Source organism: Eleutherodactylus coqui, chromosome 9 (assembly GCF_035609145.1).
Source record: "Eleutherodactylus coqui strain aEleCoq1 chromosome 9, aEleCoq1.hap1, whole genome shotgun sequence".
NCBI lineage: Eukaryota > Metazoa > Chordata > Amphibia > Anura > Eleutherodactylidae > Eleutherodactylus > Eleutherodactylus coqui.
Genome location: NC_089845.1, coordinates 102,918,102 through 102,934,306, shown reverse-complemented (window position 1 = coordinate 102,934,306; position 16,205 = coordinate 102,918,102). Strand labels below are relative to the sequence as shown.

The window sequence follows — 16,205 nt, the reverse complement described above, 5'->3', positions numbered from 1 at the left end:
AAGCACTTTAACCCTCCAACCAATTTAAGTAATGTGGCCAAAAATGACCATCCTCCAAATCTAGAATGTCTGTCACTTGCTCATCTCCATCTTGTCAGAAAGCTGTGCTGTGCTTCATTGACCATGTCTCCTGCTGTGAAGACCAAACTACCCTTCCACCAAAGTCAATGTCAGAGAGCCGACCTTGGCACACAAAGCTGGACTAGTACTGGCCGCAGCTTCATGGGTATTGGGTGACATAGTCCTTTTTGCGCCAGTTGAATGGGGCACCTGATTGTGGCGTTTGCTCCGCACAAACAGACCCTCAGCACAGCACATAGAGAAACAACAAGCAACATGAAGCATGGCCCATCAGTCCCAACCTAATACAATTCCCTCTGCACCAGAATATCAAAACAGCTGATCGCCATGGCACCCACCCAACATGTAGAGCGCCCTGTCAGGTCAATAAAACAGATGGTTGCTGCTGGGAAGGTGCTGTATGTGGTGAGTAGGTGCTGTGCCGATCAGCTGTTTTATTGAACCTACTGGGCATTCTATGTGTCAGGTGGGTGCCTAAGTGATCAGCTGTTTTGATATTCTGGTGCAGAGGGAATTGCATTGAATGTCAACTGTGAGGCAGCAGTCCATGTTGCTCTTCTGGCTCTGTGGCTATCCAAGGGGAGCTGCATGTGCTTGATGGACAGCTTTGTATGTATGACACTTCTACGGTAGATGGGCTGGACTAAGAGGTCTGCGTCCCCCCAGCCATCCATGCTCACTGCACCCAGGGCACATGCCCCGCATGCTCACCTCTAGCTTAGCCACTGCCTGGTTGATAGTAATTTTGGGAGCAGACTCTTAAAAGGGAGCTTAACCTTTAGGCCTCCTTCACACAGGCGACACCGCATCGCTTCGAGATAATCGCCGCGATTTTCGCCTTCCAGTGATGTTACTGAAGCCTTCGCTATGTTCTCTCACTGCAGGTTCCAACATCAGCATACAGCAGACTGTATCACAGCTGCCTTTTCTGGACTGATGCCTACAGTTTTCTTCAGGCTCTCTTTTCTTTCAGCACACGGATACACTCCTTGGTGGCTGACACAGTGAATAGGGCTGAGATTACAGGACTAATCTGGCCTGCTGCACAGTGTACAAAGTTGTGCTATTCCCGGCACACAGCGGCTCTTGCAACAGCTGATTGGCGGGGCTCCGACACCCAGCACCGCTGCTGATCGGCTGTATCCCAGATCCACTATGAGCTTGAGGTTAAGTCATTAATGAAAAAAGGTCCTGGAAAATGTCTTTACTGTAACATCTGGCTGCACAAAATAATACAAAATAAAAATGCGCCCAAAAATGTTTTGGTGTTTTTTCACCTAGAACATGCTACGTTTGAAAAAAAAAAAGAGTTTCGAGAGTTTGGGGCCAGACCTTCTCCCTCACCCCCTCAGTTTGCCTGCTGGAAGACAAACCGACCGGGTATGCAGCAAGGAACTACATAGCAGTAGTTCCTTGCTGCATACCCGGTCGGAACTACATCCCAGTGGTTGAAACCATCCCTTACCCCATCATAACAAGAATCTCCAAAATGATGATCTGTGAAAAGCTGCCTGCTATGACAGATGATTCTATAGAGGGCTTCCTTAAGACTTGGCAACCATGGTCTGACTATGTAAATATCCCAAATATGACGCGACTACTGTCCTCATAGGAGTAAATCTCCTAAGACACACCAGATAATACCAATAACAGGTATTATTGTATCTTGATGCCACTGGAACTAGGGGGTGGAGACAAGATGCATGGTCACAACTAACGCCCCCCCCCCCCCCCCCCCCCCCGGATCAGCTGCCCACATACAATAATACCACTTTACTGCTCACAGTTGGTGAAACCCCCCCCCCCCCCCCCCCCTGTTGACATCTGGCTATTTAGACCCCGCTGTCGTTCCATGGATCATGGATTATGTGTGCAGTGCTACGCGTGGCAAGTGCCCCGCTGCTCACAATCACCCCCACCGGCACTGTGCAGCGTGGTCCTCCGTCTCGCAGTCCATCGATGTTGTCCGCTCCCTTCCCCCGCTGTAACACTGGCTGCCAGAGCTGCTGTAACGTACTCCTCCGCTGGGTGGGCCACTTCCGACGGCGGCTGTGTCAAGGTCCCCCGCTGACACTTGCATACCCTCAGGTGTCAGTGTGGCCGGCGCCGTAGCCCTGCCTTCACCCCTCCCAGCTCCGCCACAGTTGCTCAGCCGCTGTCACTGTCCTCGGCCGACTCAAGGGAACAACGGTGACCGTCAGAGGGGACATTGACAGGAGCCCATTAAGGCCGAGTGCCGAATTCAATGGGAGAACATCGCGCTCCTGTGCCACAGCTGTGCCAGAGAATCGCGATCTTCACTGTATGTTCTCAATGGGGTCGGCGCTGCTGCTGACGGCCTCATTGAGCACAAGGTGAAACCCCTGAATGTGACAGCATTCAGGTGTTTCACATCCAAAAAAGACGGATGCAGCAGTTACCTGCGTTTTAAAATCTGCTGCCCTATATTTACCGTTGCACATTTTTGTGTACAGGTAAATATCGGGCATATGACCGCTGCCATTGAACACCATTGGTTCTTAATACATGTGGATCACAAACGCAGGTAACGTACGCACATAAAAACGCCGTCTGACTGAGCCCTAGGAAGGAGGCACAGTGGCCACATATCACTTTATTTTTAATTTCCCAATTTGCCTTAGGGAGGGGACCTCCTGAATGACATCCAAATGCCTATAGGGCATATAGACAACATTTGTCCTGGTGGAACAAACTATTCAATTAATGATACAACAATCTTTCCTGAGTAATCATTTATTGGTATTAATCAAATCCAAAACCCAGTCCTCTATGGGAGTGATTGAGTTAACTCAAGGTTCAACTTTCGTAAATGCAGTTAAACATAGGTTGCTTTCAATCCACTTGTCAACAGCATATCTAGTGGGAACATGTGTCCTGATACAGGATTTAACAGCTTTACAACAATAGAATTTTTTTCACATATTTCCTATAATGAATCGAACCTCCCAGTGACTGAGAATCCCTTTCAGTCAATGAGGACTATTGTCCATGATCTGACAGCCCACTTAACATGGTGAACTGTTTGCCTTTTGTCACATGCATTTAGTGCAAATGTTTTCACTGAAAGAGCATGGCCTTCCAGCCAAGCATGGCAATGCAATTCTCTTAAATATACGAAATTCCTTAAAAGCATAATGTAAATAATGCCAAAAGCTTCTCAAGAAGATTTACATAGCAGTAGGAGTAGGGGAGTGCGTCACGGACAAGCGGTATGGCACCTATAAACGTGGACGTCCACAATATTGAAATTTACACATAGATTACTATTATTTCACATCTTTTACACAGGAGACTTGGGGGACAGAAGCCTATAGGTCACTTTACAACACGATAAGTAGAAGTTTCTTTCAATGCCTTTTCTATATACATATGTAAAGGTGTGATAGTTCAAGAAATGTAAAGATGTTAAGGAGAAACATACTGCAAGAATTGCTAAGACTGGCAGAGCTGCCGGGTCTCACATTGTCGAATATGGCTCTAATATGATAACGCTGTAGCTTTTCTGGCACATGAATGTCATAGAGCGGGTTCCCCTTCTATGACCCAGAATGGAGAGCCACTTTCTAAGTGCAGCTTCCTTTCTGAAGGACGTTGTGCCGTCGTTGTATTACAGGTCGCTGCACGGAAAATGTCTGGCTGGCCGCAACTTCCCCTTGCAAATTTAGCTGCCCCAGGTACGCCGTTTTTAAAGGGGTTGTGCCTGATGGCAAAACCTTGTAAGGCTGGCTTCAAACACAGCGTTTTTTGTTTAAAAAAACACTGTTTACCATAGTGAAAGAACACCGTGCTTTACATATGACTGCTGCGTCTAACCCGTTTTTTTTTTTTTGCTTGATCCAAGCACAACTGATAAAAATGTTGTGCACTTCATGCACTGGTCCAACATCTGTAAGGCTTCCTTCACATTGCAGAATTTTGCTGCAGATTTCGGCTGGCTGCACATGACCGGATTTGAATTGTGGAATACACAATCGTCACCCGCGACGGTGATCCGCTGTATTCCACACACATTATAAAAGCAGAACATTCGCATGTCTGCTCACATGAGCGGATTGCGATTTCCGCAAGCGGATTTAAAATTGCAGCATGTTCTATTTTTGTGCAGACTCCGTTGAAGTCAATGGAAGCCGTCCGTCCCGAAGCCCATCCACAATTGAAATCTGCAATACAGAAAAGATACGCGGGGTCGCAGGCCGGGGTCAGAGCCGGATTCTGCTGCGGGCACATGTGCAGGCGGCCTTAGGCCTCCCTCACACAGGTGTTTGGAGAAACACAGTGTTTTTAAACTCAGTGACTCTCCGGACCTCCGTGTAGGCTGCCAGGCTCTTGTCAAGCCGGCAGAGGATCTTTTGCTAACGACAGAGATTAGAAATCTCCGCCTCCAGCAAGAGATTGCTCTGATTGGCTGAGCAACGGTGAGTGACCGCCCGCTCAGCCAATCACAGCCAGCGCTGGATACTCCAATCACAGCCATTCATTGGAGCATCCAGCGCTGGCTGTGATTGGAGCATCCAGTGCAGGCTGTGAATGGCTGAGCGGGCTGTCACGCAGCGGTGCTCAGCCAATCAGAGAAATCTCTTGCTGGAGGCGGGGATTCTAATCTCCATCACTAGCAAAAGATCCTCTGCTGGCTTGACAAGTGCCTGGCGGCCTGCACAAATGTTTCCACACGTGGATTCTGAAATCCATTAGCGAAAAAAAAGAATTGGCCTATCAATTATTGAAACACTTTCTGTGCAAAATACCCCTCATGCGGCCACATGCAGATTTGCCCCATTGACTGGGACTAACTCTGCATATGGATCTGCAAGAAACTCTGGGGCAGAATTCTGAAGTTTAGCCTCAGAGTTTTGCCACAGAGTAAACTGTCAGGTCTACGTCAGAAAAATCTGACATGGATCTGGCAGTCACTTAGTTCTTGTGAACCTGCCATTACTGGACAGAGGTGCTGCATACAATGTTTCTCTTCTGGCTTGAAAAGACGTTCCTTCACAACAGTTGTCACAAAACTGACTATGGGAATAGTCATCAATTTGCCAGAGGGAAAAGAGACCGCAGGTCTGGACATATGTGAACATACCTTACTGTCTATCCCTACTTGGTCGATGAATATAACTGAACCTGACTGATATCTGATTATGAACACGAAGCATTATTGCGGTAGTAGTATAGTTAATCTTGCTTTAGAAATTGCAGCAAGTGTGTTCAAGTGTAAAGTTGCCTCTATAATATATTTTCTAAACAGACCCAACTTATATGAATAGATTAACTCTCCCACAGAGGCATTTACATCTGCCGTTTGTGCTTCTTTCATTCATTTGTTGAGCTTGTATAGTCCAGGTATATGACACCATGTACGTTATGTTCTTCAGTTTGAAACAGTCTTTGAGGCAGAATGTGATTCATGCAGAGATTTCCAAACACAGATGTTGACAGGCAGTTAACAGATAACTTTTCAGCAAAGTGACAAGTCCCAGCCTCAGCATTCTGATCTTTGGACATTCTCCTCTTGGTCCAGGCCCTCTGATCCTGAAGACTGGTGGAGGAACTGCCCACTGGCTCCAATATAGAGTCTAGACCTCATGGGCCATTTCTAGGGGAAAAAAGAGTACAAACTGTTAAAGCTCTTGGTGTTTTTATGGACTGTAAGTGTGCTCAGCCTCAGTGGCTCTAGAAATGAAAGGCTATTTTCACATACTGCAAATTTACTACTGGGAATTCTGCAGCAGCAAATCCACAACAGATTTACCACTGCCGATTGCGGCAAAAAAATGAATGTTCACCTTCTACATCATCTCTTCATTCCAATGAAGAATCTTGTCAGCTCCTTCGCCAGTCTCTTGGTGTCCAGGGATGTTATCTCTGCCCATGCAACCATTGCAGCCTGGGTTTGACTTAAATAGTCACATGTCTATATAACATGTGATCCCTGGTGGCCAGGATGCAGAGATCGTTGAGGAGCAGGCGAGAGAGTTCAAGTGAGCAAGATGCAGAAGGCAAATGTAATAGTTCTTTTTATTTTACAGCTTTTTTATTTTACAAACTGGCCCTAGCTACCGATTAATTTCCTTTGTTATATACAATAATAATTTTTTGTAACTTATTTTTACTTTTTTTTAGTACCCTAAGGGGACTTGACCTCGTAATTAAAAAGGTTTTCCAGGGAAATACTATTGATAACCTATCATCAGGATAGGTCATTAATAGTTGATCGGCTGGGGTCTGTCGATCGGGACCCCAACCGATCAGCTGAGCTGATGCATGCTGTCAGCGCCGCAAATGCACAGAAGTCGAAGCAGAAACCTCAACGCCGACCTCTGTGTAGTGGTCAGCGTTTATAACTGCAGGCACAGCTGTCATTAAAATCCACTCGGACCTCTGTGTATTTGGAGCAGAAATCTCCGCACCAACCTCCCATGTAGTGGCCGGCACTTGTAACTGCAGCTACAAATGTCGGCCGCTACACAAAACTCGGCGCGGAGGCTTCTGTGTACCTATTTGTATTTGCAGCGCTGACAGCATGCGGCCGCTCAGCTGATCGGTCGGGGTCCCGGTCAACAGACCCCAGCCGATCAACTATTGATGACCTATTCTAATGATAGCTCATCAATAGTATTTCCCTGGAAAATGCCTTTAAGTTCTGAAAGGCATTCTATCAAGAAGTGCCACAGGCCCCAAAAGCCCCCAGCTGCCATTACAACCAAACGGTTCCTTGCAATCTCATCGCAAGGGGCGCATTTGGGAGCCCTGAACACTGATCAATGCATTAAAATGCCACTGTCAGATTTAACAGCGGCATTTAAAGTGTTAGCTGCAATCAGCAGCTATTGCAGGTGGGTATCAGCTGTCAAAGACAGTCGGCGCCCACTATGTATGAACCCTGTGCCCCATTGATGTAAATATAGATCCTGGGGCACTGAGGGACCAAAGCCCCATTTACATGCAACGATTATTGCTCAAAATTTGTTAAAACGATGTCTTCTGAGCGATAATCGTTACGTGTAAACGCTGCCATTTTTCACTCTTCGGCTTAACGATGATTTTTAGGTGAGGATAAAATCCATCCTTCAGCCGGAGTGAGACAGCAGGGACCATTACATTGTATTCAGCAGACAGCTTGTGAAGACAATACAGCTGAGTGCAAAGTCCAGACCACATGCTGGGATTTTCAAACAGCTGATGGAGGCTCATTTACATGTAAATGAAGCTGATAAAGTGCTAATGGGCATTAGTGCCCATTAGTACTTTATGCAAAATGATCACTAAACTGTCAATCTTTCAATCGTTTGAAAGTTTGTCTTTGCGTGTAAATGAGCGTGTAAATTTATAATTCCTTTAATAAAATTACACTGTATGTAGATTTTCTTCCTAATAGTTTTTTCTTCATTGGAATTGAAGGGTCATTGAGAATCCACTCAACACATCATCCTTGCTCCCACTGTATTGCAGATGCTAACCATGTATAAACTGCACATATCATTACTTATTAAAGTCATCATTACATATTCCAATTTGCTTTTTCTGATAAGTGCTGACATGTATCTGGTAGAGTTCAGTCTGTCACACACTTTATCAGGAATGGATATGGGAAGTATGAAATAGTGCAGCATACAGTTATGTTTTCTGTCGTCTACACTTTGCTGTTTGTTTTGGCACATTGAAAACAATAAAGATGTGGCAGCTATTGTGTGATACTTCCAAGCTTTAGGGCTCATTCCCACAAATGTAATTTCACCACGTATTACGCACGTGTAATACGCAGTGAATGGAGTCAATGAAAGTACATTGACACATTCACACTTACAAATATTCATTGTGTGTAAGAGGCGCCAAAAAGAACACAGCATATATTTTACCATGTATTGTCCTCTATGAGTTGCATAATAAACGCTGTACATGCACAATACATTACATATGTGCAGCATGGAATATACAACGCTGCTGAGACGGGGAATTTATTAAAAAAAGAAAAGAAATTAGTCACGCTGCGCATGACAGAGTGCGTGAGATACGCTGTCATGCGCGGTGCACAATCGCTGTCATACGCAGCGATAGCCAGCTCAAATGGCTGTAAAACGTTGCATGATCCACGCAGCATTTTACGCATACGGTCATAGAAATAGCCCCTAATAAATTATTTTCCTATGAAATAAGTAACTTATTTCCACACTTTCTCAGTTTCAATATCAAACTATTATAAATTCAATTTTTTATTTTTTTATCTGTATTATATTAGTAGGATTATGTGTGTAAGGTTATTGTTGCAGAAATGTGTTCAAAATAAGTGAAGGGGGTTTGTAGAAATACCTATAATAGGAGCAAATACATACAAAAACAACAAAACTGCAACAAATTGCAGATGTGTACACGGATGTACTCATAGAATGTAATGACCAAATATAAGCCAAAATAGTCTCCTTTTGGTTCCAGTTTTGTTCACACATGATATTTTCGGGGCATTTAGACTGTTTTGCTTTTGTGTATTTTTTGCCATTTAAATGGCAGTAAAATATAACAGAAAAAGAGACAAAAAATGCTACAAAACGAGGTCATTTATGATTAAGGATTAGACATAATCCTATACCTTGACAGGATGTAAGTATCCATCCCCACTGTGCAGAGTTCCTAGAAGGTCTGGACTGCCACTGCCAGAGTTACTGGGAGATGTGGACTGATGGCTGTGACTGTTTTCATCTTCATCCTGGAGACTACGGGTAAGATGTGCAATGTAGGTGGTGGCAAGTATGAGAACATCCAATTTGGAGAGTTTTGTATCTGGAGGCACAGAAGGTAATGTCCTCTGTAGCTCTAGGAAAGCATGTCGCAGAGTTTGTACCCGATTTCTCTCACGGGCAGCATTGGCAGCAGCTGGACGACCTCCCATGCTACTTCCTCCAGCCTTTTCTCCCTCTAATTTTCCTTTCTCCAAGGAAGGATGTAAGCCTTTCTCGGAGTTCACTGGCGATTCTTCTCTGCTGTGCACAAGACTGGTCACAAGAGGGTGCTGGACTTTCTCCACCATAGCTGCACTGAATTCTGCAAGAATCAAAGTTAAAGAAAAAGTTATGCCTTGTTCAAAATATACTGATGCTCTCTGCCAAGCATATACTGTATACTTAAATATATATATATATATATATATATATATACATATATATATATATATTCTTCAAAACACATGCTTTTCATTACATTTGACCTTCTTTATGTTCGTTACACTGTTTTTGGAGCAACCCTTTGAGATATATAAAAGCTAGAATCAACTAGTATGGAGGACACTGACTCCTTTTCCGCATCTATATACTGCATGTGTATTATATATACATATCTCTATATAAAGATATATATACACGTGTGTATATAGTGAATGGTAGTTAAGAGTCAGAGATCCGTTGTTCTAAAACGGAGCTCTAACGTCCCATCTAAGCATCTATCTGCGGTAGTAACTACTAGCATTCCGGCAGCCCTGTTGGTCCTGCTATGATGGCATGAACTCTATAGAATCCCATATATATTGGAATTTGTTACACACCACATACCACCTTTTATAAACGTACCCCATGCACAATGCCACACAATAATCATACCTTGTGTATGCACTGAGCCTCGCAATTTCTGTAACCGTAACGTGGTTTTGCTGAAGCTGCAGGTAGCACATTTCTATGAAAAATGCCATGTTATGTGCACAGCTTTTCCTGTCAGTTTTTCATGCTTTTGTTGCTGCAGTTTTTTCATAACTCATTGCAGCCAGATTTTATCTGTAATCTAATTGGTGATATTAACCCCTTTCAGACATCCACCATACATATACAGCGGATGTTGGGTGTCATTGTATGGTATGCTCTATACACTGACTTTGACAGCTGGTATCGGAGATTCCACTGATTGTGCCAGTTAACACTTAACATGCCACTGTCAGTTCTGAAATTGGCATTTAAAAGGCCCAACAGAAAGAGGGGGAAGTATTGTATAATCAATCAAATGATTGCCGTTCAAGTCCTCTATGGGGACTATAACGAAAATAGTAAGGGTGCCTTCACACTTGCAATAAAATAGAGTGATTTTTGAGTGATGTGATTGTGCGAGAAGACACAAACTTATAAAAGCCATGCTTTTCAATGGTTTCATTTTACATTTGCGGTTTTCTGTCCTGCAATGTTGTGAGATTTGGAAATCGCAGCATGTCCTATCCTTCTGCAATTTGCTTTTTATCTCTCATGCTTCAAAAGGTGCCTCCGTTTTTATTGCATCTGAACAGACGAACTTGCAATTTTTGTGTGATGCATTTTTAACACTAGAAACTCTGATTGTCTTCCGGGTGGAAAAATTGCGCAATACAATTGCAGGCAGCAGCGATGCAAGGCTGTTCTCAAAAATCGTCCAATCACAAATGCAATTTTGCCATGATTTTCTCACAGAGATATTGAGATCACCAGTCTGAGCCCTGAAGATAAGACTTTAATTGGTAAATTTCTAAATATTTCCCCAGTCGTTACATAATAAATAGCAATGCTATTTGTTCTTGTTAAAAAAACGGAAATTGAACGGAACGGAGGTAAACAGAAAATTCTTCCTTTTTTTTCAAAACCCATTGAAATCAATGGGAAAGAAACAGGAACCATCTGAATCCCGTTTGGTTGCTCCAAAAACAGAACAGCCAGACGGAATTCAAACGCAAATGACAAACGCTGATTTGAACAAGCTCTAACAAGTCAGCTTTAGGGCTCAGTCACACGGGCGTTTTTTCGTGCGATTTGCGGATCGCATTACGGATGCGCTCCCAAAAATCGCGTGACCAAGGCCGACGATTCGCCGAAAAATCTGCACCTAGCAGCGTTTATCGTTGCAGCAAAACGTCCATCTGGCCTGAGTAAAATCGCCGTGCGCATCAAAATGCGCATGAATCTTTGATCGGCCGCAACTTTTTCGTCGTGCATGTAATGATGCTGTAGCCCACTTTTGGGGTAAATGTATTTTTGCTGTGGCAAAAGGGACAAATAAGCGTTTTTACTTATCACAGTAGCAATTTATTACACCTTGTAGTGGGCTGCAGCATGATTACATGCACGACGAGCATTATAACTACCATGCTTTTTGGGCAACTTCTGAAATACCCCCCTCACACCCCCCACCCCACCCCCCAAAAAAAATGTTTGGCCGGGTTGTGACACGCTATTTATCTTCTATTGCGGCGCGAACATTTTGTTCATTTAAAATACACATTTGCAAAGATTTGATAAGAGAACCTGTTGCCCCCATATGACGACCACCTTGTCAGCCTTTGCCATTTCATTCAAGTATTCATTTCCTAGAAGACTATGCATTCACACAGATGACGGGAGTACAGTGCGGCGTGCTCGCCAGCGAAAAATCGCAGCAATTTGCAGTACATGCCTTTTGTGCGCACAATTAAACGCAGAACGCAGATAGGCGCGTTCTTGCGAATTGTTGTGTCATATCATTTATCGCCCATCCGCATAAAAACCGGACATGTGACCGCTCCCATTGCAAAGCATTGGATCTATATATGCGCGGATCGCATATGCAAATCACGTGAAAAATCGCCCGTGTGACTGAGCCCTTACTTTTAGTCTAATTTCATATTTTATCTTGGTAGCTAATTTTTTTACCGATTTATGGCTAATGTGACATGAATTAGCAGGTGTCTGCTGATCTATAGAAATGTTTATTACTGATAGTACAATAAATTACAGTGGCACACGTTTGTACACTATTTATATTAATACATTTTACAAAAAGGTGCAATTGGTTGGGTGATCGTCAAAAGTTGCAATAGCAGGATTGCAGTCTTAGATATTTTGCTATTACATTTACACCTGGTTGGAAAGATTAAATGCGTTATATTATTTTTTCAGCCTACAAGGGAAACCTCATTCTGACAACCTGATGAAATGTCTATACACCTTGCATAAACTGCTCATTCTGATCTCATATTATTATGACATGAACCTCAGGTAGTTCTATATACAGGGAATTATCAAATAAAAGAGGATTCTATACACACTGCCTTTTTAAGGCTGAATGCCCAGGGCCGGGTGGGATTCCGACTGCGAAATCTCGCAGCGGAATTAGACCCTGTGCCCCGCCATTGACCCACGCGTACCTGTCTCGTAGCCTCTCTCTACTCTGCGGATGTGCCAGCTGGTGCGCTGGCGCACAGGCACAGTGAAAAGAGTTGTGCTGGCGATGACGCGGATCCACCACAACTCGCAGCCGGACGGACAGTTTCCATTACCTGCAATGGAAGGCGTCTGTGCGAGGCCCGCACCAGAATAGGACATGCTGCAATTTCCCCACAAGCGGAAAATCGCAGTTGATTTCCGCTCCTGGGCAGGAAAAATCATTTTCCTTGCATGTCCTATGTGCAGTATTTGCTGCGGAATCCAGAGGTGAACGTTCACTCCAGATTCCGCAGTGCAAATACAGCCATGGGCATTGGGCCTAATTCTGACCTACAAAAAATTACAAAGAGTTTTTATACAGCCTAGATGGGACTCTTGGTATAAAATTTGCATTGCAGCCCAGAAAGCTTAAAGTGGCACTCACTTTTCAGAGAACTTCTGCTCATCTACAAACGTGTGTTACTCTCATCATTTCTGTAATATTCTTGCATTAGAAATTCAGTTGCTCTACCACTGTAAATCGCATTTGAAATGGCTGCTACTTGGGGGTCTCCTTTCCAGCTTCTCTGTAATTCACTCTCTGACTTTGGCCGCCTGCAGACGAGCGGGTCGGATCCGGCGGCGAGAATTCTCGCCGCAGGACCCAACCCGAGCGCCTACAGAGACGAGTGCGTACTCACCCACACCCGGCGGCCCCGGCTCTTTCATGTGCCGGGCAGCCGGCGCATGGGCAGACCGGAGCCGGCGGCCGCGTGAGTGACGTTTCTGTGCGAGGCTCTGCGAGCCCCGCACAGAAATAGGACATGCCGTGGTTTGTTTGCCGCGCGACATTTCGCGCGGCCAAACCACGGCCGTCTGCATAGGAGTGCATATTGTAATGCACTCCTATGCAGGCTTTGAGCGGCGGAAATCCCGCTGCGGGATTTCCGCCCGTGTGCAGGCGGCCTTTATGTACTGAGTTTCCTTGGCAATAAAATGCCAGGGACGTTTCCATAGCAACAGGGGGTGAGGCTATCCTTACAGGTGGTCCCCCTGTACTTACAGGCTGCAGGTTGACAGATCTATAGACACTGTGATAACGATCTCCACAATCTCTGCCTCTCATGTTGTTAAGGCCCTTTTACACAGAACGATATCGTTCAAAAAAAATCATTCAAAAGAGCGAAAATGAATGATAATCATTCGGTGTAAAAAAGTGCTAGCGATCGAACTTCGAACAATGAATTGTTTGCTTTTCATTCATTTTATGTAGGTATAAAAATGCTTGTTCACTAATCATTCAGTTTAAATACCAATCGTTCTATCGTTCTCATTCACTTATACAGTGAATGTGAATGACTGAACAATATCTCATTTCCCTATATAAACAGGCTGCCCGAGCAAACACACACATATACACATTATAGAGGGTTTACTAACCACTTATGCACAATGTCTCTAAATACCTGATTTCCTAAGAAATCTGAGGGGTTGGCATTCAGAAACTGCCTCCCTGTTGTTTGGACTAGAGATAGTGCTGTGCAGCATAGGAAGTAAGGGCAAGGAAGTAAGGACATGAACTACTGGCAGAATGCTAGACTTGCTACAGCCCTCTCCCTGAAAGTGGACCGCAAGCAGTAGAGCAACAGAAAAATGGGGAAGACCAGCTGAAGTCAGAACTTACAGACAGGAACAGGGCGCAAACAGCAGCAGTAGAGAGAACCTGGTGTATTTTAGAAAACATGTTAAAAACTCAGGTACACTTTAAGACTGCCTGTCCACAGGTGTAGCGATATCCCGCGGCAGATTGCAACTGTGGAGCAGGGGAGAGCTGACAGCTCTCCATGCTGAGCCTAGCTGACAGATAGGCTCACCGCGGAGAATCGTGGCAAATCGCCGCATGCTGCGTTTTTAGATCCCGCGAGCGGAGAATCGCTATGATTTTCTTTTTTCATATTCGGATCTTTATGAAGGTATTTAGGGAATACCTAAAAAAATAGAGATCTTCAGGAGAAATCAACAGAAAGAACAAGTGCAAAAATAAATTTAAAAAAGGGGTACCTGCCTCAGCATGTCAGCTGGGCACTTGACAACATCAATGACAGAAGATGCTTTAATTGGCCTAGAGATGGTCATGAACGCTGTTCATTTGATCTCACATCACACCACTAAGTTGGCCCGAATTAGAGTAGCAGCATAGCCGATTTTACTGAGGCGGGGCTCATATGACCGTGTGCGCCAGCGTGCCGCAAGCGTATCTCTCACGTCCAAGTTTGCAGCAAGAACACAATGGCATGTGTATTTGCTACATGCCACCAATCCCCATGCACTATCTTGGTGTGCATGTGCGTGTAATACGCGCCAAGATAGGACATGCTGCAATTATTTTCGCACAAGTAATAAACATGTGTACAAAAAATGAGGCGTGAGTGGCCCAATACAAATCAAAGGGCTATTGATATTGCGTGTTGTGCATGGGAAAATTGCGTGCACAACTTTTAATGAAAATATTCTCATGTAGACCAGCCTAAATTTCATCCACATGCTGCAAAAAAAAAAATGACACTGTAAAGGGACCTACAGTGAGGATTTCAAATCCCCAGCATGTCCATTTATGTTGCAGATTTTCACTGTAGATTCAGTAGTCAGAAACGCTATCTTTTCTCCTTAGGGAGAGCACCTAGACGGTGAGTGAGGAGACTCAAATGGCCATGCACGCTCCTCTGTAGATTTCACCCTTTCAAATGTAATATGTGGTAAATGCATAAAAGCTTTCCACGTATTCTATGTGGATGGATTTAGCACTGCCGAAAATACGTCCCGTGTCAACATCACCCAGTCCATGCAGAGGCGATGTAGCTTCTGTTAAATTCAAGGATTATGCAATTGAAGCTCTGATTCTATGTTGAGCATGTGAAGAGAAGTCTTAGGGCGGTTTCAGATGAGCGTATACACAAATACACTTACCTCAGCGTAACATATTAGCGCAGTGAACAAGGTTTGTACATGCAGGGACAATTTACACGTCCACACAACCCACCTCAACTGTAGATTAAAAGTCTATTTACCCTACTGTGGTCCAGATGTGTTCTTTTTTTCTACTGAATTGCGCAGTGTATTGAACATTTGCGTATTTGCGCACCTTACATAATCTGCTATGGGGCCCTCGGTGCGCAAATCCGCTGGAAAATAGAGCAGCACCTATTTTTTTTTGCGCATGCAAAACACACTCATGAGAAGGAATCCATTGACATCAATGGGTTCTATTCTCTATGCAGTGTTAACATATATTTTACATATGCAAAAATATGCAAAAATATGGTCGTGTGAAGAAGCCCTTAGAATGCTCAGGAAACAAAAGTCCTAGGCCACTCACACACATAAGTCCACAAAACGCCACGTTTGAAATCGCAGCATTTTACCGTGATTTCAAGCAGCGGTTTTGAACGAATGTCACAGCGTTTGACGGTGTTTTTTTAATGCACTCCATTATTGTGATGGGTGATAATAAGGTTTGTTAAAAAATGCAAAAACACACAAAAAATAGAACAGACAGCGCTTGAAAATTGCGGTAAAAAAGCGTCCGGTGTAAGAATGGCCACGAGAAATAAAAAGCCCCATAAAAAATCCACTAAAATGTAATGAAAGCAAGAATTATGTGCATGCATTGTCATTTATTGAAAATCCAGAAATAGTTTATACAGTGTGCCTCACTGAAAATTATAATTTCATACCTACTGGTAGAAAATGGCTAAAGCTGTCCTGCGTGAATGTGGCGGCTGAGCTCAGAAGCAGCAGATCTGCAGAGGATTTTCATTTTTGATTGCATAGTGTAAAACTGCAGCAAATTTCGGTACAATAAATGTTGCGCATATAGTAGAAGAAATATGTGTGGAAACAATGAGCATGCAGCAGAGCTTCAAATCCGTAGCATGTCAGTTATGTTGCACATTGTACTCCATCACTGTATACGGGTTAAAT

The 16,205-nt window shown here is 44.0% G+C and overlaps 1 protein-coding gene across 1 annotated transcript; it reads right to left on the bottom strand.

Annotated features, from left to right (window-relative positions):
- Positions 1-5,581: 5,581 nt before the first annotated feature.
- Positions 5,582-9,124, bottom strand: TCF24 (transcription factor 24). The gene is made up of 2 exons (XM_066578994.1): positions 8,687-9,124; positions 5,582-5,695 (listed from the first exon to the last, which is right to left on the bottom strand). Exons 1-2 carry the CDS (start codon positions 9,122-9,124, stop codon positions 5,582-5,584), a joined length of 552 nt encoding a protein of 183 aa, XP_066435091.1.
- Between the last annotated feature and the right edge of the window lie 7,081 nt (positions 9,125-16,205).